Here is a 27850-nt window from a genome sequence, read left to right as displayed (position 1 = left end):
TTTTGATAAGTGAGGAACTAATTGTATATTTATAGGATACAACATGGGGTTGATATGAAGAAGAATGTTATAGGAGTGGCGGTATCAATGTACGAAAAAGCCTGTTATTCTCACTCCAAACCAAATATAATGGTATCAGATGTATAAAATGTGAGCTATCAATCTAACAGCATACTCTGAAATACGTCTGATCGTAAAAATCTAGATTCATAAGATTAATTTAATATAAGTAGAGATACAGATGGATAAAAATGAAATGCGTAACAATGCTGAAGATGTTGAAGAACGTTATACAGCAATTCTCTTCTTATTCACTTTCCAGTAGTATTTCTCCATCATGAATATCAATTTGTCATAGACCAGTTTTGGAGCATCAATTCCCCACAGAAAGTCCAAGTGATTGAATTTTGGGAAGTTCACCCTGTATATGCCTATTGTTTTCGGTAAGGCTTGATACAGCCTCTTGACATCCTACAGTAAAATAATAAATAGAGTTATATAAAATTGGGTGACTGTGTCGTTTGTAACACAGTTAGTTATACTTACCGTGATGCTAGCGAGCCAATCGTTGTCAGCATACTGTAAGGATATGGATACGTTGATACCGCTGAGGTTGTACGCAGGCGGCGAGACGCTGTGATAAATTTCTAAATTTTTTTCCTTCCCGTAATCGTATTGTCGAAATTCACCTAAAATAGTGAAAATCAGGACGTGAAATGAGAAAGAACTCTGCATATATGCATATATCGATGCCAAAGTTACACATGCACCTATAACGTATACTATTAATTTGATTAGCAGCATTATGAATGAACTTTCTTACCTGAATTCATTCCCTGAAGAAAATGTAATAATGTCTTTGTTGACGTACCGGCCGGCGAATGACCTAATACAATCGGCAGCAGAGTCTGTTAACAATTAGTTCAATAATATAATGACGTTTGAGAGAATCCATCATTTATGCAGCAGGCATGTACAGTTTGAAAGTGAAACATTTTTTGCACGAGGCAAGTATTATTTTTTGCCCGATTTCACAAAAGAAAGAGGTTTATCAAATCGTCGCGTATATTTTTTTTTTTTATTATTTACTAATAATAACTTATATCGTTCAATTGTTTCGAAGTTGGTCATATTTTTTGGTCAAAAATTATTTTATCGAACGTTGTAAAACCTCACAAGGACGATGCATCATGGAGGCCTTGTGTGTATATCAATATTTTATTCCGTTATACTTGCATTGTTGAACTGGTCCTTGTCGAACCCGCAGAAGATGAACACGGCATTAGCACAGATCGTTTCCTCCGATACGTTTATGTCGCAACCGTATCGGGCAAGAAATCGAAGAATGAATGACTGAGGTAAAAACTCATTGGCACCAAAAATACGGGCGATCATCTGCAACGTATAAACTTAGAAGTAACAAGTCCGAGAAGTATCAGCAGGAAAGAAATATGGAAAGAGAAATTCGCTTGCATCTACTATAAACTCGTCCTTCCTGTTTTTCTCACCTCGATATCTTGAATATAAGGGGCGACAATGCGAATTGGACTTTTGGCATGATTTAAAAAGGCGATCGGAGCAAGGCTGAACATCGCTCCGACCTTTCGCGCAACATCTGGTCGTTCCGATGCCATAACGTAAAACATCGTTGTACCCATCGAGTGGCCAACGTAGAGAATGCTTTTCTCTTTCTTGTACTTGGTGATGTAATCAATGGTCGCTGGAAGGTCGTAAATTCCCATTTCGTGCCAAGTGAAGTTCCAAAACTTTGGATCTGATATCGATAGTGTTGCGTGGGCTCTTGAGTAAGTGTTTCCGCGTGCGTTCCCGAGCCACACGTCATACCCTCTATCTACCAGTATGTACGCTGCAATGATCCAGTTAAAATATACTTACATTGATTCAGTTATGTATTACCCGTGCTCGTATTACAAAACGACTCGGAACTGTGTTGAAAAAATTGATAATTTGATTGGTCGACCGCTTTGGTAATGAGAAACATCATTGCGACCAGCTGGACACCTGAAAAATTGACCAACAGCACTGGACCACGAAATTCGCCATTGCTTTGAATTTATTTATTTCCACTCGAATCTCAATGTCCAACTCAAAACGGTGGATTCATCGGAACTTTCACGATAAGCCGTTCGGTAAGAATGCTCCCAAATTTACCGGATATTTCTGTAACCTACGTACGTAATACATTTCTATTCGTTTATACATTTCATTTACCTATATATTCGTCATGTAATCAATCTCACTGTAAACAAATTCATTGGGTGTCGTGTAAACGCGGTTGTGTCTAGCCGACTTTCAACTGACGCGATAGACAGGAAGAAAAGATTTGCCGCAGCAATAGCAATTTTTAGTATCAATATCGTGATAGGAAGAAAACTTGTTGCAACGGTAACAATATTGGTAAACGGTGAAAAACGCGAAAGACTGTTTAAATTGAACTCAACTCGATTAGCTGCAGTTCCACTTGCAAACTTCTTGCTTCATAATGATGGTTCGAAAGGAATGTAACTTTTTTGACCTGACTGTACGTGCAGGGTATCCCTAATTTTTAATATTAAGCCCAATTCTGAATATGCAAATACAGAACGTTGGGGCCTAAGCGATCGGTGAGAAAGACTTTGTTACATTCATCACATTTACCACACTATTAATCATAGCTATAAACTGCCGTTTACTTGCCCAATGCCTTCCCTCTCCCTGGTATTACCCAATCGGCAGAACTTGATAAGAATCCGTGCTGCAGCATGACCGAAGGCTTCCCATGGATAACGGGACTACCGATCCTTCCAGGGATTCGATGCAACGTCAAAAAATATCCATCCTTGGTCTCGACGACGTGAGACTCGGCGTAGTAACCGGCCCGCCTGACCATGTCGGGCTAAAGCAGTATGGGAAAGGACCAGTGTAACGCCAAACGTGTTTTTCATCAAATTTATAAATATAAACTTATTTGCAAAGTATAGTTACACCATTTACACGTGTAGCGTAAGAGGCCTATTCAATTCATTGAACCCTGACACTCGTTACATACGTATATAATTAGACCGACCACCTCCTGCAACCGCACTTTTACCAATGAGGCAGGGGTGTGCAATGTATACGTTTATATTATACGTAATTCTAACGATAATAGAACCTTCAAGTTCACACTCTAAACTTACAGTCGGTAAGTAGACCTCCGGATCATAGGTGGACATGGACGCGCCTTTCCCGATTGCTTTTCCATGATAATCGTTGTGATCATCAGTCAGATTGTTAAAGCCGAAATTGGATGAGGTTTCAAATATGTGGATCTCGCCCATCAGAGTACTGACAAGTGACAGCCACGCAAGAACCAGCCGCAGCATATCCGGAAATCTATTCATGTTTCTCGTTGTTTTCTGTTCCGTATGAACTTTACACTCAACAATTGGCTGTGTATATGTGTGTTTATAGAATCAAGATTCGCGACAGCAAATCGCCGCTCCTTTAAGTACCTCTAGGTCGAAAAGCGCGGGCACAAAATTATTCACTAAACCGAAATAGTTGTAATGAAATGGTGTTGATAGATGACGGCAGTGTGTGATTTAGTTGCGGCTCTGTGGCTCTAGGAAATTTGGCGAAACAAAACGTTATTCACTGCACAATCCTTGAAAATAATTAATGAACGACCTCAATATGCAGCCGCGCACCAGCAGAGACGGTTCTGCCAAAGACGTATTTACGTATTTACTTTTGGCTCTAATATCCTATCTCACGAAACTACTTATTGTTAGACCACTAATACATTTTACAAGTGCGATATACGTATACATATACATATTCACGTTGCATAGATACCGATGACAGGAAGTTCAAAGTATAGCCAGCACGGACATTGCAGTGTGGTTGACACCAGACTTACGTTCCTTAATGGACTTTGGCCAAGGCACGATTTGAAAACGGGAGTAGATCTTCTGACGCGTAATATATGTATGTATGTACGCATGCGTACACGTACGTACTCACATACCCGTCGCTTACTCATACATCTGATTTAACAACTGACGCGCCATTTTGGACAAGTCTGAACTTAAACGAGCACTTGAAATCTTTTACGTTTTCTACTGAAATTGTAGAACTGAGAATTGTATTCCGTTGAACTCTGTTTATAAAGAATTCTCCGACTTAGTGTATTCGGTTCACGTATAGTTTGATTGACATAAATGGCAATACCTAATAGCTACGCAATTATACATAATGCCAGTAGCGTAATACTCGGGTGAGATGATATTTTTATGCAGGCCTAGTAAATCAACTTATCGTTATTCCGGCTGCAGACACACTTCTGATAGGCGGCGATCTCACCAAGACGGTGAAATTTTAAGAACTCGGTCGTTTCAGAACCGTAATTTAACCGAAACCTAGCGAAACGCGAGCCGAGACGCCATGATCTCTATCTCTTGCCAGTAGATAAGCAAGAAGATCTCTCAACCGGCGTATCAGATCATCACGCCAGCATTGCAGAGTGCATAGTGACCGGCGGTTACTAAAATCGACAGCATGCAATTCCATTTTTGTGATACATACAACACAGTCGGATACATATTTATAATTGATGAATTTATAAAGCTGACACTCAGCGGTAAGCAACGTTAGCTGAAGATGTGTAAACGGTAATTTGAAATAATAAACGTGAATGAAAAAACTCACCTATGCTGCATCGCAATTCGTCTCCACGGTGCAAGAAACAGCCCAGCCTCGATCCTGAAGTACGTATGGATGCAGACTCGCGTACATTCAATGCATACCACTACTTAGGTACCGCCATTCCATTGATCTTACCTCCCGCGAGTCTCGCAGTCGAACAAAAAGGTGTGAAGACGTGTAGTTGACTGTGCACTGCAGTGGTTTAGTAGTTATCCTAAGTTTATTGTTTTAATCCTGCGCTCGCTACAATGTTTTGTAGTAAGGTATGTAGCGTTCTTTTATTATTAAGATATTTGCTATAAGATTGATCGTTATGTGCCAGGCACGTGCTTCTACGCATTAGGCGCTTACAAGAAATGATAGAGGTTATGTTTCACAAGCTGCCCGGTCTCGAATAATTTAAACCTTTGTATTGTATACAGTTGTCCGTATATACTTTTGATTAATCCACTACAATTGATTATATTAATTAACTTCCGTCCCTGGTGTTACATTGCTGTACGTTTCACTTCAGGTTATCCGTGGGGTCTCTAGACAGTTATTGCCTCCAAATAGTACCAGGTTAATGTCCAGTGAAGGAGAACATATCGCAAAAGTAGAGAAATGTAAGTAGCTTGCAAGATTTGGAAACTGAAATATATCGTGTCTTCAATACTGAGGTAAACACTCAAAATGGTGAACTTGTTTTTAGTTGTTCTTTGTTGTTTTTTTGTAACATTTCTCCATGAAAATCATTGCATACCGTAATTTTTTGTGTATCAGCCGCTTGATTTCGGCGACTAGCTTCAGCGCATAGTTGGGTGGTTACCTTTTCAGTTTTGAGCCTCTCAACTCTCCAATATCATTTCTTGTCTCTTTTATTTCAGCTCTAAATCAAGTTACCTTGTTGGGCCGGGTTGGAACTGATCCACAAAAACGAGGCTCAATCGAACATCCTGTTATAACATTTTCAATGGCAACTCATACAAACTACAAATATGAATCTGGTATACACTGATTTTTAAATACATTGAATAATACATGTTTTGTATGAAATGAAATTCTAAAAATTATGCATAATTCAATTGAGTACAAATGCGAATAAAAATAATATTTGTATTTGTTTTTTATGTAGGTGAATTCATCCAGAGAACTGATTGGCACAGAATTTGTGTATTCAAGCCTATCTTAAGGGATACTGTTTACACTTACTTGAAAAAAGGCACCAGAGTCTTGGTTAATGGTAGAGTAAGTTACGGTGAGGTTAAAGATGAAGGCGGCAATCAAAAATCTACCACATCTATTATTGCAGACGACGTAATATTTTTTCAAAGAAACGCCTAGTAAAATAATTAGAAAGATAAAAATGGATATAATGGTGTAATCATAACTCGGTTGTAACCTAAGATACATTAAACATCGTTGTTTCTCTACTAATTGACACTGTTTCCTGAATCCTGATCGTTTCATTTCAAGACATACTTTCATTCAGCTTTGAAAAACAAGACTTGTAATTCGTTCGAAAGAAGTGACAGTTTCATAGAAGTGTAGATCAGGGAAGTAGAAACAAATTTCTCATCTTAATAAGTAAATAAGTCTATATTTACAAATTCTCCGTCATTTAGATAACAGGTTACATAATGAAATGACATATTACGAGTAGAATTTTACGGATATCAATCATGTTTTATACACGCTTATATAATAGATTTCTGGACCGTATCTTTATTTTTTCTTATGGAATAAGATCACCTACAATAATTTCAACTTTCAAATATAAATTATTTACATTCAATAAAAGAAAATGAAAAATGTATGTATGATTATGTGTGTGTGTGTATATATATATATATATAATATATATATATATATATATATATACGCACCCATTTATCCATCTATCTATATTGGGCTCTCTTTAGACACGCAGGATTTTATTTTTCTTTGTTTTTATTTTTACTCTTTTACTTAGAGAGATCACAGTATAGGTATACGAAGCCAGATATAATGTTCAAATATTTCTTTCAACTCGGAAATTTCGTGTAAAAATACAATATCTCTTGCTAATTAATTTTACAGGCGATTAGTTACTTGGATATTCATTTACGAACATCTCGATGTGGAATGTCACGCCACAATCACATCACAACGTTGAAATTTCGAATATAAATTTTGGTAGTAAAATATATAACTCTGGCCCCAGTATTTCATAAAAATTCTAGTATTTTAATAAATTTTCTTCAATTAGCGATAATGTTATTTGTTTATTTACATGTGGAGATCCTATGTAATCTACAATATAATTGGGTATTAATTATTCGACTCTATCAACCCTTCTTGCTATCTGTTACTCGCAACAAACACTTTGTGAATTATGCGGATTTATGAAGAAACCAGAATAAAAGAAGGGGCTGGAAAGGAGAGGAGAGGAGACGGGAAGGAGCAGATAGGCATACGTACTTCCGCGGCTCGTATCCGTTCTACCATTTTGGTTAGACCGCTTAAAGCGTGTGTTATTACGTCATCACACTTCATCGTAATTGTTACTAATAGTATTATTCTTGGCACAAGTATTAAAGGGGGGGGGGGACAAAAACCCTTGCTCGCAACGAGAAAAACATGTATTAAATCGGTAAAAAAAAAGATGAAAAAATGTATTATAATCTCTTTAATTTGAATCGTACAGACGATGCGTTAATAAAAATTAAATGCAATAGAATCGCAAGGGTTCAAGTATAATTGAGAACTACACGTTTCTGCAACAACCGTTGAATCTTTTTGAATTAAATACATTAAAATTAAAAAATATTCGTGGAAGAGATGTGATTTGTCGTGTGTACGCTAGCGCGTGCGTGCGCATGTGCAATTATGTACATACATGCACTTCGGCAGATGTCAGAGACAGAAATTCGACAGTCGTTGCAGAGATCGGAGATACATCTAAATATCTTATACATGTAAACACGTGTAAAATCAACATTTCGGCTCCTTCAAGTTGAAAGCCGCGCGAAAGTTTCCGATAAACGCAGTAAGTTCCTTTAAAGCTTAACCACCTAAACCACAATGGCCACGATTTTGCGAAATTTCGTTGTGTATATGAGATGCGGTGATTATATCGTAATCACAAATATGGCAGAAAAAAATAAAAATAAAATAAGTGTAGCCGAATATCAAATACGTCTGCGTGGATCAGATATTCGGAGAACGGATAATTATGTACGACTGTACACGATTATTGAAACAAACAGTGTCGCTATATCAACGTACATACAGCGTGTACGTTGCACATTTCTCATTTTCATGCAACTGCAGAATGCTTCAAGATTCAAGTGCATACACGCACATACATGTATTTTTGCAATTATACTTTCTGAATTGACGGTTTCTGTAATATATATAGATCCATCTGTATCTCTCGACGACTTTCTGTGCTGAATTTACAGTTATCACACTTGCGCATAAAATATTGGAACAGAAACGTACTTGTAATAAAAATCTATATTCCTAAGTTCAATTAAAAATAATTACATCTATTTATATATCTATCTATATTTATATATATATATATATATTTATATATCTTATCCTTTCATTGTTTCACTTATCACGATAACGGCGGCCATTTCATTTTGGTCAACTTTTTTTTACCACTATTTTATTGTTAATGTTATTATTATCATTATTATTAATAAACGTGACAACGCTGCAACACCCAAGTATTTTTCTCTCTACGAAAGACAGGTTCCGCAAGTCACAATTGCACTTCGTCGAATTATCATAATTATTATCATAATAATTGCTATCGCCGTAACTAAGATTTTTAATATAGGTTCATATATCCTGTTTTACGATATTACAATCTTGTTTTAGAATTTACAACACACTGACGAATATCACGTCTGGATGGTCTCGAAGTTAACCAGATGGGCGGTTTCGCCATTCAGCCACGATTTTTTTCCTATACGGAAAACATCGTCACCAAGCCTGAGGGGAGAATTTTTTTTCATGATAAGAAGACACGAATCCAAATTTGCACGCACCAAGAGGTTCCAACTTTTTGGAAATATATTTTTTCGAGATTCAGTACTTCGTGGTACATGAAATAGGTAGGCGGAGCTGAATTCCTGCATAAATTTTTTCGTATTTCTTGTATATAAATATATCATTCTTCCCCTGGTTTTTGTTTTCCTTTTTCTTTCTATCTTATCCACTGAATGCTTCAATGTTGATTTGCAGCACGTGAGACAAGTTGTGATTTTACATCGTCGTGTTGAGATGGCAACATCTTTTCGTCTCGATTTTATTCCTTATCTACATTATCGGCAACACCCGTAAATCGAGGCACATATATACAATTCATACCGGGTCATTTCGTGCAGAGGACCCCACAAGCAGCTTTACACTGGCAGCTACAACGTCGCCTGTCACGATCTACAGCAGCTGAACCGAACGTGTCAACCACAGGAAATTTTCGACACAACTAGTACTGCGAACAACCACGAATCTTGGTACCACGATCGCTTACGCTAGATCCCACGTTGCACACTACACGCCTCGCGGGCTATTTGCACGATATTACCCAGTTTGGCTATCGCGAACAGACGAGTAGTAAAATGCGCACGTACTTCTGCACCGTTTGCACACCGCAGGCAGAGGCACATATACAATAGAACATTGCATATGTGGTTGTATACGCATCGGCGTGCAATATAACCGGAGTGATATATCAGCGCGTCATCAGTCTCGACTCCTCGATTGGTTCGACCCACAATATTTCTGCACACAAGAGAGACTAGTCCTGTTGCAATTTACCAATTTCCACTAAACTATTGCACCCAATTGAGCATTCGTGTACAGCTTCGCGATGCTAGATCTCGCGTCACTTCCGTTCGTCCGGCTCCTGGTTGGTTTTAACGAGATTGTAAGCGTGGCTCCTGTACTTCGGGGGAGGGTCATGGAGCGGTAAGGGTTCTTCTTTCGCCTTTCTATGGTTATCGGGTTCAGTTAGAATTCCTTGTACGACAAGCGGCAAGGGTTCGCTGAGTTGATTCATACTCGACATTGAAAGATCTGTGGGCAGTTCTTCGGCCGGTGTTACGTTGCAGTCGACATCCTCAGGCTCCGATTTTATCCGCATTTGTTGACGCAGCAAAGAAATATTCTTTATGTTTCTCAGCTCGGTAGGATTTCGGAGAAACCTGAAATCAGAAAATCGGCAAAGAAGTTAAATGATCTACGCAATTGAAAGTTTTTCAAGTACAAATACCGCGTTGTACGAGAACTGTGTGCAGGCTGTAATAGATGGTGAAAAAGTATGGCTTACTGATAGCAGTGACGTTCACCCTGAACCTTCCTAAGGATGTTTACTCTGTAGTAGTAGCGAAGGGCCCTGCTCATCTTGTCGTAGTTCATCGACAGATGATTCTTCTGGATGCCCCAGAGACGCGCCAACCCTGGCGGATCGACGATCTTGAAAACTCCCGTTTCCCGGCTCTTCCACGCGATATAATGGGTGTATCTTTGGGAGGGGTCGTTCAACAGTTGTTGTAGAAAATCCCAGAGAAGTCGACCGTCTGTAGAGTAGAGCGTCAAAGGTTACATCCTACACATCTATGAATACATATAAGTATATAGGACGATGTTGTCTCCGGTTTGCATTGTTCCGTAATGCGGTGATCGTTCATTTTCACCACATCGGACCCATTCGCGGCATGTTTACGAAGGGGTGTTTGTGTTCGGGACGAATGCTGGGAACCATAATACACAATATCGGTACGTGCAATAATTGATAAACAGACGTCGTTCAAAGGCTTCCAGTGAATAATTCTTTCCGATAACGTTTCGAGCAATGAAACATGCAACGAATAAGGGAGAAGAATGAAATTTGACAACAAAAAAAAAGTAATACGCAGCGAAAAACCGTAATTTATTGTACTCACTGGTGTTCGGTTCGGGTGGGTCGTTTGGAAAGAATTCCCTAGGTGACCCGGCTGGCCTAAAGGTCCCCGGTGTGACGTGCATCATTTGAGATGTGAATGTGGGGCTGGGCTGGTCCTTGAAGCATACCTCGCTCAATCTCTGAGTCGCCAGGGCGGTCGGAGTCGCCGGGGGACTGTTGCTCCCCCCCGTCTGGTTGTCCTCATCCGAGTCACTCTTGTAAACTTGGGTCTGTGGCTCGGCGTGGCCAGGAGAACCGGCCTGGCTGTCGACGGACGGTGCCGGTGAGAGGGTTACGGAATTGGCGGACATTAGGGAGGCAAGATTAGCCGCGTAGGGATTCTCGGCCCACGTAGGCGTCGGGGGGTGGGAGTGGGGGCTGAGGGGATAGGCCGAGGGTCTCGTTGGCGTAACCGGACTGCTCGGCAAGCATCTCTGTAGCTGGTTAAAGTCCCGGGCGAGCATCGTCAGTACGTTGTGAAGAAGGTCACCCGCCCCGGGGCAACGCTCCCCGAAATCCGATTTGGTCAGCAGGCAAAGAGCCTTGCCGTTCATTTGGAACATTTCCATATCAAATTGGGGAAGATCGAATTCACGCTCGGCCCAGCGTAGAAATGCGGCGACGTCCTCCCGAGACCATATTCGCGGGTCCGAAGCTGTCAACGATAATTATTTCAACGTTAGCATTGTTTTTAGCGTGCACGATAAATCTGGATAAAAACCAGGTACGATAAAAAGAATAACTGGAGACATGTACGTCGCAAACGAATGTGAGAGTGTTTCTTACCGAGGCTGGTCGGCAGGTGAGTTTTGAAGTCGAGAAGAGGACTCGGGGGTGGATGCGCACTCGGGGAGAAGCTCATTGGTCCGTAACGCCACAAAAGATCGGTCGGGCTGAACGGAAGCGTTATGCCCGGGGGAAGGCGGGACTCCATACCTGTCATACCGCCACCAGCAGATACCGGCGGTAACTGAGGTAGCTGTGTAGTCGAGAGCAGTTTCATAACACGTGGTGGGGTCGTCGCAGCTTTGGCGGCGTCTGTCATTGGGGAAAAAAAGAGAAAAAACGGACGACATGAGATACGTGCAACGTTCGTTTATAACCTTGGCAGAGGCTTATTCAAGTAGCGACACGCTCCTCGTATTTTTTAGTTTTCTTTTTTTTATTTTTACACATATATACAGCTATTATAGATAGGAGCATCTTATGCCAGCCATGCGTCAGCTGTCTGCACGTATGCATAACAATTTGTAATACGAGCGAGCGGTTTGTGTACGACTACGTCTACAAGTTTGTGACAAAAGACACCTTCATTTTTCATTACTTTCTCACGTTGTTACGAGTACTGGCAATCAGCGGGCTAACAGCTAGACAAAATTATCAATATCGTTATTCTGTAGATAGACACTATGTGTATACCTAATTGAGTAGATTTTAGTCTAGATTCGCTGTAGACGCGACGTTCCAGCTCTACTCGTTTCAATAATGCATACCAACCGATGCAACGCAATATGTTCACACCTCGCGAACGTAAGCATGCGTATTATTTGTTCTCGATCGTATCACGTTCGCTAGTACAGAAACGTAAACGTTCTACATGGAATGTAACTTTATTCCTACGTAACTGTGTTACTTATAAAGGCCGTAAGGATCGCGTATTAGACATTCGCTTACTATTTGTAACAGCGGTATAGGATGCAGACTCCAGGCGAATCGATGTCGCGAGTCAGTTATTTCGACATTTTGGTGAACAAACATATGTGGAGAGGTGACGATAATAACGAAATGAATACGCGGACAACTTTAATCATATTTGCATGACAGGGAAGTGCTTTGCATTGTACATAGCGGCTCGAAAACCATATCCGCTGTTTATTATACACAGCGATTTAAATATTTATATATCACTTCCATTCTTACCCATACCGTTAGATTAGCAAAATTTTCACACCCCAGCACCGAGTTGATACGGGACTGAAAATGTCTACTGATTTACTCAACTTCGAAAGGTATTATGACAATTCAGAGAACAACGGCAACTCAACGCGAGACCAATCGAAAAGAAAGCAATTCCAATACCGTACGATCGCCAAAACGGTGCCGCAGGTTCGGATATCGATGCAACGATAAACGGGATCGCGTGAAACGTAAGAACAATGATAGACGAGATCGTCGCTCGATGCGGCCTTTCGCTCATCGGCCAATTTATAACGCCTGCAGCTTGTACCGTTTGTACGCAAATGGTTATCATGCGCACTTATAACAAGAATCACCTTGATGCGTACACGTGTTGTACACGCATTACAATGTCCGTATATAACATGACCGAACAATATTATAGATTATACAGGTATGTATATGCATCGCGATCCATAAATACCTACAAAGTAAGTATACCTTCTTGAAATGAGACAATAGGTCGAAGAGCAAAGGTGCGAGACGTGCACCGCATTATGCTATTAAAGAAGTTCGAATTGTATGATAAATTCGACGTCGCACACTCAGTCAAGACAATTGTTATGGACTTGACTATACAGCTTGATCGAGTGTATAATACGGCAACACCAATGAACGTTATTCGCTAATTGAACAACGATCGGTTGTGGTTTCTTTTCTACGGCAAAACAAAAGTCAGAGGTTGAATTAACATAACGATATTAAAAAAAAAATAAAGTTTGAACCAAGCATGGATCCTTGAAGAAAACCTTATTCCAATCCAATAAAATTTCTTAAAATCCAGCAAATTTTTGTCATCGCTGTACAGTTGAGCCGCCAAATTGGTCGATTCGTATTTAGAGGGAAGTACGAATAATGTACAACGTCAAGCAATACCGTGTGTCTATGCACAATAAGGCTAAGGCAACTCCTATGACCTATAGCATATACGGTTATAGTTATCGCTTTCGAGCGGAAGTTTAAAAAGAAATCGCAGTTGCCGCCGGCACCGGAAATCCTCTGAGACCGGATCTGAACGCTGACCTCTCACGATTTTTCAAGTATTTGTTGTATTATTTTACATACCGAGACTTTCTTGTACGCATACGTACACGGTACAGAGCTTAGACATTTACGAAATTAGTTTTCTTTCAATTTCTAAACCAATATCATTGGGATTATTACCACTGTACGAGCTGCACTCCCACAAGTCCAAGGTTCTTCTTTTTAATGTTTTATTCATGCGGGTTGTATAGACGGTAGGAAGAGGGTAGTTGCATAATACATTACGTGAGAACGGTCGATACATTACAGAAAGGTGATCGACAATGTGCGAAAAAATACCAAGACGATGCTGTACCGCCGCATATATAACCTATGAATCATACGCTTTAGGTACGGCTTAGCTCTGGCGAACGTCGTCGGTCTTACACACTTCTAAAATTCATATTCGCTCGGATCCTTTTCCTTCCCCGTCAATTTTTAACGCTGGTGTTTGAGCCGTTGCCGTTTCGTTTCCGAATAAACCGAATTGTAACAGATTCGAACGTACAAGCATCACACTTAAATCCATAAAAACACAGGGTATACACAGACGTGTTATCTTTGCAAGGATTGAGGTCGTATTGACTCGGCGCATGCCGAACATAAGCTCAAAGTTTGTAACTACAACACAACGAGTATAAACAGGAAAAATATCTTGGGATTGTGGCCCTTGTTTGCCAGGCGTTCCGAATTCCCGATACAACGTTAGAGTTTAAGCTTTTACCGATTCCTGGGCTAACGTGTCTTCCTTGCGGCAATAGGCGGCGTTATTTGCGGACCGCAAGCATGTACATTTATTATGTATATTTATTTATTTATATATATGTACATAGATATCCACGTATTGTATAACGGAAGTACACGAATATTGTTTGTACGCTTGTATGTTATTATGTACGAACACGCGTACGAAATGAAACCTGGCGTGGAATGGAGGGAGAGGGAGGAATGAGCACATATTCCGCACACCGAAATACAATTTTGAAATCTTGGCGAGAAAGCTTAAGCTGAGCGGCGCGGCGCGTTTTTCGCCAAGGACCTTCCTTGTTCCGTCTCGCGTCTCTGGCTACATCATTTTGTAGCTCTCGCTTCCTGGTTGTATATTTTCAGCGTATCGCTCACCGCTCACCACAAAGCACACCGTGTACCGATCGCTCGAGTCCGTCTGCTTACGTCTCTACGAGATGCCGGGCCGTACTTGGGAGAAATTTCTTATCCAACTGCGCGGAGATACGTGTAATAAGCCCATACCTAAGTAGGTATTACATGGCGTATCGTATGTACGAGTATATTCATAGCTCATTGTCTTAGTTTAAATTTGCGTTAATTCGTTAGACGGTGAGCGGTGTAAAATTACTGGGAATATATCCTATGAAAATAAAACAAACCCTCCTATCCGTACGTACAATTATAAAATAACCCGCTGGTAATATTGATACCGTAGAGAATGTTGCCCCGGTCACTACTAACGTTAAGTTTTGCGGGACGGAAAGGTTTCGGTGCCGAATAACAACATATTCAACTTATTTCTAGTTATTTATTATAACAGCTTTGTAGGAATATAACGACGATGACGGTGATAACGTCATCGGATTTTCGAAAGATAAGACAGCGCCGTTGCAGATCCTGCTCCTTACAGTTCGATATAAACTGTCTCGTTCGCATCGCGACGCGTTTCTCGTTTGGCAAAAGTGACCCCGTTGCGAATTAATCGCAACCCAATGGCTCAATTCGCTTTCGTTTCGTCGAGGGCACGCAGCGAGCGACGACGACGAGGGTGGCGATGGCGAGGGTGACACGTCGTCGTTCGACATGTTAGACGTACATCATCGCAACGCAGCAGCATCATCACCGACGAGCCGAGCGAGGCACGTATTGCCTGAGATCGGCTACGGGTTCAGCGAACCATTCAAGGTCATCGGGAAGCATCGGAGAAACAGGAAGTGAACGGCATGGAAATACGCATGTATGGGTACCTCTCGAGAGATGAACGGTACGATATTTAACAGAGTCTCCCTCTCGTCAAGCCGTCACGTAGCTTTTATACTTCTCGCCGGATACGCGAACCGACAAGTAATCCTCACGCGATATTAAATCAAACAACCGTTAAAAGCGTCGTTTCTGCTCGTTCTTATCGTGACAAGGGCGAAAAATTTTTGCGTTTCGGTATTTTTTGTCCCTGAAACACGGCATAAGACTCAGGAATAGGAATAGGAATTGGAAAAAATTTGCCAATACAGCGGACAATAAAAAAAAAAAAAAAAAAAAGAAAACCACTAAAGTCAACGAAAAAAAGGAATCGCTCCTTGAGTAGAAAAAAAGAAACCAATGATCGAATATTTCGCAATTTACGTTGGCAAGTAAAAGTCGGATGTCCGGGTGTACCAGCAGCTGAGTTACCCGGATCCGAGATGTGCTGGCTCGATAGCTGCCGCGACCTTGTAGAGTGCTGTATTTACACGTATACCGTATAACGTATGGTGTGTATATATATATATATATATATATATATATATATATATAAGCGGATTCTTTGTCCGCTTCAAGGAATTAACAGGTACATACGTATACTTGCATAGCGACGACGATCTACGCTCCAAGTTTTCGTCTATCGCGACGAAGGAGACGCAAAACCAGTTACCGAGTTTCGTTGCAATGAATTACGGGTAATATTGTCTCTGTCCCATGCCAAGACTCGGTTATAAAATACTATATACGGATTCACAAGTGTCATTGCGAGGAAATAGATTACGTTACTACGAAAATAAAAATGGCGTATTACGCGGTGCTTTTATCCATCTACATGATTAGCGAAGAAACGAACATCCATTTCGCGCATGTCGTACCAAACAAATCATATCACGTACCGTCGTCGTATTGACAAATAACGGCGCTGCGTATGTTGCATTATCGCTACTTGTTGCAGGGACAATGAACTTCTTCCATCGGCGATGCGAGCGTCGCGTCGCCGTGGTATCGTTGCTTCCATTTGTTCTTTTTCTTTTTCTTTGCGACACTTACTTTTGTTTTTTGATTTTTTTTTTACCATCCGTAAAAAGAAATTGATATTTAAAAAAAGAACTCGCGTCCGAAAATGACAGGCGACATGGAGCGGGGTTTTATGATACAAGAAAGCGATATATTTCAATGCCAATGCATACCTTTACTCGGACATTATGTATTACACGCATGTTTTCGTTGTTTCTGCATACCTCTACTGATTCTGAGATGTATTAATGTAAGAAAGTGCAACCCCGTAAGGCAAGCAGTGACGCAAATCGCTAGCGTTATACGTGTGATACTAGAGGTGAAAGTAATCACCGAGGAACAATAACAACTGTCCTATATATTTATATCTTATCTTCGACATCTTTCTTTCCGACGACCGTTGACCGCTGAATAGGCTAGGCTGTTATTATGCTCGTTGATTGTAACGGTTTGTTTGTTGTCAAAAACAGGATACAGCAAAACAAAATTTAGCGTTCAATCGCGACGGAAGTAAAGCAAGGAGGTAAAAATCAAGTATCGCGTCATTCTCATCAGTGTACATAAAAATCAAGGATTTTAAACAACCATTTTATTTTATTCATCGCGAAATCGTTTACCTCTGATGTTGAATTAATTAGTCCACGAACGGGGCCCCGTACAAAAATCTTGATGTAAGGAAATAAGGAGTTGTCAGAAGTACCGAAGACCGATTTCCGCACAGTATGCGCATATCAAAAATTGACGTCACAGAAATCACGTGTAAACAGGTTATGTACTCGATGTTGCCAATTAATCTCCTTATATTCTATTAGCTGAAAATCCCAGTTTCTGCGATCAAAGGTTGCAAAAATGACAACACAATCACTAAAGGAAAAAATATGAAGCCTACACGACGTCACCTTGGACATGTTTTCAGATCGGTTCAACTAAAGCGTAAGCGCGTTGTTTCACCTTATTTCCTTACACGACGACATTACATACATCAATAAATTTTCATCGTCTCATTTCATCTCAATTGCAAGTTGCATCCGAGTGTACACCAGCGCTTCGGAACGCACGTTTTTATCAAACCCGCCGTCGGCCAGGCTAAGGTCCATCCGTTCGAGGTGTGTGAACCTACACAACTGCCAGCTCAAGTACACTCAAGTACGCTATCGTGGCGAACGGACGCGTGGTAACACTGGGAACTGCCGACGACTGATAAATACCGAATGCCGAGCGAGTGTCGAGTCTGCTGACGAGGTGTCAGTGACCCTTCGTCGGCTTTAGCTCCAGGGCACCTGTTCCCCCTGCCTCGGGGCACACACGCGACGAAGAAACGACGCGGGAGGTGACGCCGATGTGTCCCACCTACTATTTATGCGTTATCGCATCTCGGAGAGTAGGATAAGCCGCGGTAGCGGACGCGAAGCAGCTTCCACGAGTAATTGTCAAAAAACCATGGAGGAGCTAAACTTTCAACTATTCGGAGAAGAGGAAAGATGAGACAACAAAGAAAAACAAGAAATGCTTTGCAAAATTACTTGCACGACGACAGTGTGGAACACACGTATTCGATGTGGAAAAACAAATAAACGGAACTAAACTGATACATATATTGCCATTACTTATCAACGACAATTCTGTGTCTAATAGCAAAGTAGAACCCCGAATTCAGTTCCAGTAACGGCTGTCGTATAAATATCCGGAATCTGATTGATTCGAGCTTTTCGTGCCGGCGTATGTACGAGTGAATAAAAGTTTAATACACTTGCGAAAAGGAAGCACCGTCAAGGCTTCAGAAAAATCTGGTACAACGTCATGTGATCAAACGTAGATGTTGAGAGCCGCTGATCACTTCCCGAAGCTCAGAGCAATGTTAAAGGCTGCACGTGCATGCGAGAGACGAGTAACGCTAACCGGAAGTCGATAAAAACCTCGCTCTACCCTCGTCACTCGGCACCAGATTCTCGTCATGGGAACGAACGAGCGAGCGCTGCCGGGGAATGGTCCACGGGTCCGGGCGTGTTCCAGAACTGCTTGACACCGCTACATTCTTGGATTTTTTAATACTTATACATACCATGTACAAAGTCAATAACCGGCATAGGCGTTACGAGACGACTCTTTACGGAGTGGTCGAATAAGGAACAACATTGATGAAAGAATAAAAAAAAAAAAAATCGACAGAGCACAAGTTTCCTCAGGTGCGTAGAGGTACCTTTGAACCATGCGTCTTTTAATTAGGTTGAAGTCAGTAACGTTACTACTACGTTCAGAAAGAAAATCTTTACTTTGAATATTAGAATTTTCTGAAATTCGGCTAGTAAGTAGTAACAAAGAAAACATGTTAAAATTTTTGTCCACAGTTCAACTCCATCAAAGTCTTTCTGAAATTGTAGGATAACTATTTTTTCCATGATGTTTCGTTACGTTAACGTTACTAGCATCAGTCTTCTACCCTTTAGCACTTTGAAGTTCACAGACGTCGAGAGAATGAGCAGATTAATCTGCTGTCTCTTATAGACGTTGCGCGCCGCAGTAGAAAAACGTAATTACACGTAGATGTCCTGAATACCGATCCCTTTTTAAATATTACTTCATTACTCAATGTCTAACATCCTTCAGATTTTAATCATTTTATACATTCTTTAGTCTCCTATAAGCTGAAAATTGATTCCTGTGATTGAAATTTTTATATTACCATGATCCTACAATTGCTATAACGGTCGGAGTTTCATTTTGATCTGTTTCAATCTTCGAAATGAAATCGCTTTTTTCCGATATAACCTGCGCGAATTCCTGCATAACTCTGAGTTAGGAATGAGCATAACAAGACTTTAGGATAACAAACAAAAAATCGAACATAAATACGAAATATTTTTCATGTGATCCACTTCGCCCCAGATTTTCAAAAAAAGAAATACTCGTGGTGCGAAATTATTAAAATATCGTATTCTGCATGCTATCGGAGGCAAAATTCCTTAAAAGGGGTCCATTTTGTCCCTGCTGCTACGACGTGTAAAATCTCTCGAATTTCAGACTATATTTGGATTTCGCGTACGAGGGTCCGTTCTATCATATTATACGTGCAGGCTCGCCGGATAATCTCCTTAAACTTTGTTATAAATATGCGAGAAGGAAGTGTCTAATAATAGACCAGTCGGTCGGTCTAACGATGTACGTATGGGTTAATACAGGAATAGGAGGTTCGTTCGCTCTTGTCTGCGATCCAATTCGTAATAATAGTTGTAACACGCCGAGGAATTCCTGACCGGGTGTGAGCGAGGCGTGCTCGTCGAGCCGAGGATAGATTTTAAATTTGCGCTCTCTATTACCAATCTTACACCTATGTGCATCCATTATAGGTCACACCTTATGCTCATAGTTGCATAGTTTTCATAACACGCGTATATCGATAATAATAGATAATTATAATCTCTACTGTGGATAACCTACACCGCGACGACTAGAAGTTTTATACATATATATATATATATAAAAGAATACTTCGAAGGAGTATATATATATATATATATGTACTCCTTGGAAGTATTCTTTTTCTCGTCGCTCGCTTTTTGCCTATTTCTTCTCTTCATTTAATTCGAGACTACTTATTATAATCATTATCATTTCTTCCTCTTCCTGTTCCATCATCGTTATTTAGTATCTCTATCACTTAAAAGCGGTAAAATTACCGCTCGTGTATCGCCACGCTGCTTTCCCCATTTCTGCATCGAAAACACATATGTGTGTGTGTGTTAAACGACAGAGCAGCACAGCGCAACGCATTCTCAGACTACGGACAGACCGGATGTCATCCATCGCTGTAAAGCCATGCCCCGTTTTTCCCCGGTCACCGATTCTACCAGACTCCCTTGCTACTCCGTCGTCTTCAACTTCTCTTCTCGCCTCGAGTTATCTCTCGAGATGAGATCGAGGAGATCGACGGCGTTCCGAAATCGGAAAAACGTCTACCAATTATACAATAATATTACATGCATACGCTGTTACAGGCGTTTTTCTCGGGGAGAATGGGGAAAGAAGGGAAAAGAAATAAGAAAACGAGGGGGGGGGAGGGGATTACGGAGTGCTGCTACGTTGTAAACGTATCACCTGTAATGTCGCGGCGAGGCACATTGATATTCACCTTCATCTTTCTCTCGTGTAATCAGCTGCAGTAGTACTACTTTTGTTCTTTTTTTTTTTTCCTCGAAAATTCCATTTATATCCATAGGTAAATGAATGTGTTTTCTTTTTGCGTTTATCGGATTCCGACCATCCTGACCTAGCATTTCGGATTTTGATCGTAAACCGTTGAGAATCCAGCTACTCAAAGTGTGTATACAGTTAGGTACGTAGCTATTTTAATAGCAAGACATTACGACATAGATTACAATAGGCGGTTTTTCTTTTCCCGAAGACAAATAAAACGCGTCGGTGGCTGTTCCAATATCACATAACCGTATTGGTCGAGATCCGTTTCGATGCCTCTTACAACAATTAGGCGTGGAAAAGTACTCTCGGAAAGTGATTATATTATAAATCGTCAGCTGTTGCATTTGTGTGCCCGACTCTCTCGCTCCAGCATTCGATTTCGCACCGTTCGCTACGTACGTTTCGTACATTGATATTTATTGCATGTGCAGTAAATACATTAGCCTCCTTATCGCCGGTGTTAAGGACTGCTCAACCCGTAATGACTTTCCCAACTTCACCCGAGCTAAACATCCTCTATACACCAAGCTCTTCGTCAAAGTTTTTGACAATGTATGCCGGTAAGCCAGCCGATACGTTGTGACTGCAACATCACCACGTCTGTGATAAATCCTGAGTAATCGATCGCTGACGGTTTTAGGTTTTAGCTATCGTTGCCGAGGATATTTCCCGGAAACGTGTATCGCTATCTGGCATGGATGGTTATACATAATGTTCGGTTCGACTGCTTACGGAGTACGTATATAAATTCCGGCAATTATTCCTCCACGCTTGATTTCCGGGGCGTGCACGTAACGGATGACGATCTTACGTAATCTGTAAATTTCACGAAGAAGACAAGTCGCGAACAGTTTTATCGCGTTAATTTCGAAACTAGGTGTATAAGCGGGCAGCTACCGACCAAAAGTAAATAGGAAAATGAACTTACGACAGGCCCGCTTCTTTCCTTATCTCAACCGCGTGCTTTTCTTATCACTTCTTCCAGAATTTACCCATTAACAGTTTTGACAATTTTACACGCTGCAAAAATTTCACTTCCCCCGCACGAGTTTAAGATCCAGACAATGGGATATAAACACGTTTCACTCCCTCCCTTATCGCTCGAGAATATCCAGCTGCGAGCTTCACCGAAAGATGGCATTGCGCGCAGTCATCGACAAAGGAATCCCCACCGCGCTCAGTGTTATGTACCGCTCTATAAATACGATCCCAACCATTTACGACCATCTCTCAAATCATTCGTTATTCGTAACGATGCGTATGTTCGTATTCAAAATCAATTCTCCAATTAATCGTTGGTCCTTTGTCGTCCAGCCGAAACATACCGTAAACAGTAATTTTATGCTACTCGGTGACTTACAATTTCATCTAGCGAAAGATCGCTGCAACGTCAGTCTTGAGTACTCTCAATTTCGGTAAAAATTAATTTTTTTAAATTATGATCAACGTACGTATATCCAATGAAGCAATGCTGCCGGAATGTACGGAAACATTTCAACGTATGTCTACGCTTAGCGGTAAGCCCCCCCCCCCCTTCCCACCCGTAACTCCATCCGACCAAGAATCGATTAATAAACAAATTACTCATAGTTTCAGTTATACCGTGGAAAGTTCCCGGAAGTATTGCACTTTTACTCGTTATTAGTCCGTAAAACTTCGTAGAATTAGACCGTCAGTGTTTTGACAATACAAGGTTTCGAAGAACAGCGCCACACACATCACTTGTGCGACTTCTCGATTCCTTAATTTTAATTCGCTCCGGTATTAACCGAAAATTATTTCGACAATTATATGTATATTTGTTCCGAAAACCGGTGAGGTAGTTGCATCGCATTATTCTATCAATTGCACGTGATTACGAAAAACGTGCGACACCAACGTTACCAACGGGAGGTAAGTGAGTAAGATTTGACGAACAAAGGTGTTATGATAATTACCTGTCGTCCCGTTTAAATCCTCCGATAATCACTGGCACTTGCCGCCCAGTTGTGGTTAATATGTGTCACTTCTACGGTGGTCATTGGATAAAATCCACACAAGATAAATTGTCACCAGAAATTTGTTGTACTCGCGGTACATACATACATACACATATATATATATATGTATATATCACAGATAAAACTGATAAATCATTTATTTCGTTATGGCACCCTCCGTACTGAGATGAGTCTTTTCTTTTCTTTCCAATTTATTTACAGATAAACATACGCGCGCGTACGGGTCTTTAACATCACTCTCCCGATAAGGTTTGAGAAGAAGGAAGGAATGGTGAGGAACGGGGTAGATGGGTGGGTGGGGGGGGATGGTGTTGAAAAACTAGCTTAACCGTACACTGAGCGTAACGTAGCCAGTCGCGTGTTCGGTACAATTGAAGTTTTGTTCATCACGAATAGAAAATCGGGTGAGTTTCTAAGTATAACAACACACACTTTGGGAATACACCGGCTAAACTCTGTTATACGTTTTAAACTCCTTTGTATCGCCGTAAGTATATATCGTATCCAGTAGATCCCTTCGCGGTTCTCAGTTCGTTCGTCTCACAAACCCTGGGCACACGCGATGTTCCACATTTGAATCAACATTTATATATATATATATATATATATACTTATTACACGTAGTTCGCGGACAGCGGTATCAAACGACAATACATATAAAACGGCCGTCTCGTTTTGAGGTTGGCGAGTGACTGATCCTGATCGGCAGTTCCCTGCCGCGCGCGCTCGTCGCTCGAGAGTCGGGAGTCGGGTCGGATCTCGGAGCCGAGGGAGCCGCAATCAGCCGTTCCGAGTACACCTCTTCCGTCCCACTCTGAACCGATTCCGTCTCGCTTCCGCAGCCGTTACCGCAGATCGACGATGGTAGCCGGTGCCTCTGTCTCTCCCTCCACCCGACACCGCCTGCGCCGTCACCCTCACCCTCACCCTCTCCCTAGCCGCCTCGCGTTTAGGAAGTACGCGACATCAAATAAAAGGTTATGCATGCCTCCGTGCCGCGCTGGCGCATCCACTGATTGGCAACCGCGCAGAAATCTCGGCGCGCGATAGGCTCTTCCCGAGCGTCGAACGGAAATAGTCGAAGTCTCCCAAGCGTCGAGTGGTGGATGAAGGGCGGGGGGGAGGCGGACCGCCAGCGCCAGAGCGCGGCAAGAGGCAAGCAGTCGGTGTGGAGGGGGGAGAAATCGGTCGGTCGGTCGGTCGCTCGGTCGCTCGGTCGCTCGGTCGGCCGGTCGACCGTCCGGGTTATTACTGGCTGCTGGGCTGCTGTTGTCGCGGCCGAGAGGGAGACGGAAGGTGGAATGAGGAGGGGGGGAGAGCATACTTCCTTGTGCTTCCTCGCATAGATGCGTGCACGTCCGTCGCGCGCTGCGTCGGAGTCCGGGGATAGATATGCGAAGGCGGGGTTTACGCGCGACTATTGTCAATTCTAACGTGTTTACAAATGCATGCTTATGGCTCTTCGATTAAAAACTACGCGTAGATTGTGTTATGTCCGTTTTATTATTACAGACTGTTATGTTATTAGCAACGTCACGTTTTCTTTCAAGTTTTGAACATCTCGTTGCGCAAGACGACGGTCATTATGATTTTCTCATATTTACTTGTTTATCTTTGATTTGAAATTGAAAGTCGTATATGGGTGATTGTGCGTTATTACATGCATCTGTTTCATATTCCGCAATGTTACTTTTTTCGCAATACCGATGAGAAGATTTTCAGATTGCCAATTGATTACAAGTGAACACAGCGAGACATGCGTAAACATCGCGCCTTATCGTCGACAGCGCTGATGTCAAAATGTCACATTAGAACAGAGCGGGAGACGGACGATGTCTACCAAATGCGAGGTGCGTTGTCTTATCGCATGCGCAAACGTCAAAGGGTGAAAAAGGGTAAAAAGGTAGAGTCACGCGTGATCTACGTGCGTCCAATTCCTTTCACCTGATTTGAAATCAGGTACGGTACGTCGAATTCCTACATACATATTATACATAGCTGCGTACAACATATACTATAGGTACAAACACTTTGGCCGTTTAGATTGCACGTCCTAGTTGTGGCCGGGGGTGGGTACGATGAGGGTTGATCCATCGATCCACACAGCGGGCGTCTCGGCGGGCGTTGAATCAACGCTTAGTTGCAGTGGAATGTCAGAAACCGTGAAGAATGTCTGTCATAAACGCATTGAGATGCAGCGAAAAGATTCGATGCATGCTTCAGATTTCTTGGAAAACAGCGCCGCGTCGGAGTGAGAAAGAGAGAAAGAGAAGCAGTGAGCTATAGCGGACCCATAAGCCGCCCTTCGGCCGTCCGCCCGCAGAGAGGACATAACAGGTCGAACAGGTTTGTGGGTGTCCGGACAGCTACCTGTCCACTCCCCCGCCGTTGCCTTAGACTTATCCAGGCCCCGCTTAATTCCTGCGGAAGGAGCCCTGAATCGGAGCCCCCCTCTCTCTGCTCCTGCCTTAACTTCGTGACCCTCTCGCCTTGATACAGTCCGGCGAGAAAGTAGCCACCCTTTTAGTTCCGAATTTTCACCTGATCCTTCCGCACGTATATACAACAAGATCACCGTTGCATTTTTCAGTTTATTATTTTTTTCTTTTCGAAAATTACACGAAAAACAATCGTACAACTGTGTTATCCGCGCATATTTTTGTGTATTTTGATGATGACAAAGTGTTAAGGGTTGGTCATACCGTGTATATACCTATAGGTAAGTATTAGAAAGGGGAGGGAGGGAAGCACCGTTGCACTAAATAATAATAGGTTTATACCCAATGCATTTCCGTAGTACGGTGTAGGGTTGTGAATGCAATACTGGAACGTCGTATAGAAGACCGAAGCATACCATAAACCATAACTCTACCATCAGCGGAGATTTGTCCAAAGCAAGCCCTCTCGACAGGACTTATCCGTCCTTACGGGTGTACACACACACACGCACACATTAACCCCGAATCGTCGTCGCTTGATCGGTCGACCATAATACGTTATTTCTATAGACTCACGCAGGTTACACCTGCAGTTGTATTACCTGAACAAATTTCTGTCCCGACTCAGGGTTCAGGCTTTGTGCACTTGCAAACCGAAGGATTAACGTTATCCTTGCCATATATTAATAAATATTGTTTTGCTTCAGGATCGACTCGGTGCGGACGCCCCTTCATCGTTAATCGTAGTCGAGACGGATAGGCATTCTCTTCCAACGAAAGTTTTCATTCGATAAACGACTAATTATGGAGGGATTTACGAATAAGCTTTATCGTAGTTGCATATGTATAACAACTGCGTACGAAGACAGGTATATGTAAGGTACACGCCGATTGTACCTCCAACTTTGTACAAGCGGACAGAGTATTGAATAGATCGTTACGTCTACCCAATTACTGCTGCTGGTACGTCATTCCTCGTAACATAATATCCACGATGATAAGGCACCAACGAATCGACAGTGATTTCGCAAGTCAAGTAATTGAGGATACTCAAAATTTACTATCTGATAATCTCGTCGTTGAAGAAATTTGGCATTTGCCTGTCAACGCTTAGGTATTACAATACCTGTCCCTATACCGCAAACGGCCTTTGTGTACCTTACATTGTACCATACCCCTGACCTAGTGGGGGATAAGAACTAGGTACGAGGGGTTTTTAGGGCCGGGGGACAGAAACGAGTCATAAACAAATCTTTCCGGGTGAAAAAGGATCTCTCATCGTATCCCGTTGCAGGATTTCTTTATATATATGCACACCTTGCCTATCTGTATTTGCTGTATTACTTATATTATATATTTTGCGCGATAAATACACGCGTTGGTTTATGTTAGTCATCGTTGGTGTCCGGTATAAAAAGAGATAATTATCAATCCGAGTATTACATTTTCACCCGACTGCATCGACAGTATTATTTATTGGCACTATCATTTCATAGTTCTGTTCACCCTGTACCTCGACTATTGGACAAACGTATGAACCACACGGTGTATTTATTAAACGTTCCCGTCACAGCTCACAACGTGTATTCACGAGTGAGCAGTCCGCCGGATATTCTCGCAAATTTGCCAAGTGCAAAAATGCAGGTTTAACTATTTACAAGCAGACACCCTACAGCCAGTCTTGAAGTTGCGATTTCCAACCCTTATATACCTACGATTTACGCGATCATTGACACAACATATTCGTTGACCGAGTTTCTGGTGAAATTGTACGCAATGATTATTCTACCGAGGAATTACGTCGAGGACGTTGTAATACATATTACTCGGCCCTTCTCTTTGTACGCTAGTTGCGAATAATTCGATCATACTAAACCGAAGCTTGATGTTGCGGGCTGCATATTACGTTTGTAATTGCCATCCAAGTTTAACCAGATGAGTACACGAGTTAAACAGTGCTGGTGGGTATACGATAAAACGAAAATCACACACTCATCGTGAATGGTAACTTAGTTGCAGATTGGTAAAAGCAACCACAGCGCATTGCGTTGTTTCTAGAGAATATTATTATCATTATCCGGAGTTGATGAGACACGATATTTTCGAAGAGTTCGCTAATCAGCCGGCTTCTTCTCCCACCAATACCACCTTCCACATTCTCCTTATACTCCTTTTTCCCATTTCATAATTCTTTGAAACGGAAGTGCGTAAATTGCAGATAATGTGGGCTGAGCTGTGTCGAGTGAGTCAGTTTCCTTGGAGGTACAGAGCCGAGACCGGGCTTCCGTTACCGTCGAGGCATAGTTCCTTCCTTTATACGGTCACACAACAGTATACAACTTCTACGGTAACCATTACTCAAACCGATACCGAGTCAGGCAGCCCGGAACTAAAGATGAAGACTCGGTTGTTGAAAACTATATAAAATACGCAGCTCTTGCCCGTCTATACGACTGACTGATTATTAAAATTTTAAATTCGTCGATGATCTCTGATGTTATCTGCTAATAAGATAATAATCTGTGGTATATTATAACCGTCCTTTGTCAATTGTATCGCGCTCGCATCGCACGAGTATATTTATATTATATATGTAACGACGGTATCCGTTCTTCATCGCGCCAACAAGCTGAGTGATTCCAACT

At 41.7% G+C, this 27850-nt stretch overlaps 3 protein-coding genes and 1 long non-coding RNA gene across 8 annotated transcripts in view; 2 read left to right on the top strand and 2 right to left on the bottom strand.

The window, feature by feature from the left end:
- Positions 1 to 4778, bottom strand: LOC124308289 (lipase 3-like). 3 transcript variants are annotated; one of them, XM_046770908.1, is made up of 7 exons: positions 4690 to 4778; positions 2698 to 2896; positions 1509 to 1867; positions 1237 to 1395; positions 824 to 908; positions 547 to 689; positions 1 to 471 (listed from the first exon to the last, which is right to left on the bottom strand). In XM_046770908.1, the coding sequence occupies exons 2-7, from the start codon at positions 2888 to 2890 to the stop codon at positions 289 to 291; spliced, it is 1122 nt and encodes a 373-aa protein (XP_046626864.1). In that variant the 5' UTR covers positions 2891 to 2896; positions 4690 to 4778; the 3' UTR covers positions 1 to 288. The 3 variants fall into 3 exon arrangements, with proteins under 3 accessions (XP_046626864.1, XP_046626862.1, XP_046626863.1); XM_046770906.1 differs by lacking the exon at positions 4690 to 4778 and adding an exon at positions 3180 to 4413; XM_046770907.1 differs by lacking the exon at positions 4690 to 4778 and adding an exon at positions 2988 to 3094.
- LOC124308292 (single-stranded DNA-binding protein, mitochondrial) lies at positions 4578 to 7243 on the top strand. 2 transcript variants are annotated; one of them, XM_046770914.1, is made up of 4 exons: positions 4578 to 4748; positions 5201 to 5291; positions 5553 to 5672; positions 5801 to 7243. In XM_046770914.1, the coding sequence occupies exons 1-4, from the start codon at positions 4692 to 4694 to the stop codon at positions 6007 to 6009; spliced, it is 477 nt and encodes a 158-aa protein (XP_046626870.1). In that variant the 5' UTR covers positions 4578 to 4691; the 3' UTR covers positions 6010 to 7243. The 2 variants fall into 2 exon arrangements, with proteins under 2 accessions (XP_046626870.1, XP_046626871.1); XM_046770915.1 differs by lacking the exon at positions 4578 to 4748 and adding an exon at positions 4794 to 4949.
- A 75-nt stretch (positions 7244 to 7318) lies between these two features.
- LOC124308288 (ets DNA-binding protein pokkuri) overlaps positions 7319 to 27850 on the bottom strand; it is a 97126-nt gene continuing 76594 nt past the window's right edge. Inside the window, exons 1-5 of one of the 2 annotated variants that reach the window (XM_046770904.1) lie at positions 22705 to 23955; positions 11390 to 11641; positions 10605 to 11258; positions 9989 to 10238; positions 7319 to 9863 (exon numbers count right to left, since the gene is read on the bottom strand). In XM_046770904.1, the coding sequence (XP_046626860.1) occupies positions 9545 to 9863; positions 9989 to 10238; positions 10605 to 11258; positions 11390 to 11606 (1440 nt within the window). In that variant the 5' untranslated portion in view covers positions 11607 to 11641; positions 22705 to 23955 and the 3' untranslated portion in view covers positions 7319 to 9544. Of the gene's footprint in view, positions 9864 to 9988; positions 10239 to 10604; positions 11259 to 11389; positions 11642 to 22704; positions 23956 to 27850 lie in introns of those variants that run through there. The other variant, XM_046770905.1, reaches the window with a different exon arrangement.
- Positions 24507 to 26578, top strand: LOC124308295 (uncharacterized). The gene is made up of 3 exons (XR_006908955.1): positions 24507 to 24731; positions 24811 to 25113; positions 25913 to 26578. It is a non-coding gene; the product is annotated as an uncharacterized LOC124308295 (long non-coding RNA).

The sequence above is a fragment of the Neodiprion virginianus genome, chromosome 6 (assembly GCF_021901495.1).
Source record: "Neodiprion virginianus isolate iyNeoVirg1 chromosome 6, iyNeoVirg1.1, whole genome shotgun sequence".
Classification (NCBI taxonomy): domain Eukaryota; kingdom Metazoa; phylum Arthropoda; class Insecta; order Hymenoptera; family Diprionidae; genus Neodiprion; species Neodiprion virginianus.
This window is presented reverse-complemented; position numbering and strand designations above follow the sequence as displayed.

Coding starts and splice junctions, on each gene's coding strand:
- LOC124308289 (XM_046770906.1), bottom strand. CDS start 3,383: ATGAATAGATTTCCGGATATGCTGCGGCTGGTTCTTGCGTGGCTGTCA. Junction 2,897..3,179: donor CGGAGGTCTACTTACCGACT/GTAAGTTTAGAG, acceptor ATACTGCTTTAG/CCCGACATGGTCAGGCGGGC. Junction 1,868..2,697: donor AGGGAGAGGGAAGGCATTGG/GCAAGTAAACGG, acceptor GGATCATTGCAG/CGTACATACTGGTAGATAGA.
- LOC124308292 (XM_046770914.1), top strand. CDS start 4,692: ATGCTGCATCGCAATTCGTCTCCACGGTGCAAGAAACAGCCCAGCCTC. Junction 4,749..5,200: donor AGCCCAGCCTCGATCCTGAA/GTACGTATGGAT, acceptor GTTTCACTTCAG/GTTATCCGTGGGGTCTCTAG. Junction 5,292..5,552: donor TATCGCAAAAGTAGAGAAAT/GTAAGTAGCTTG, acceptor CTTTTATTTCAG/CTCTAAATCAAGTTACCTTG.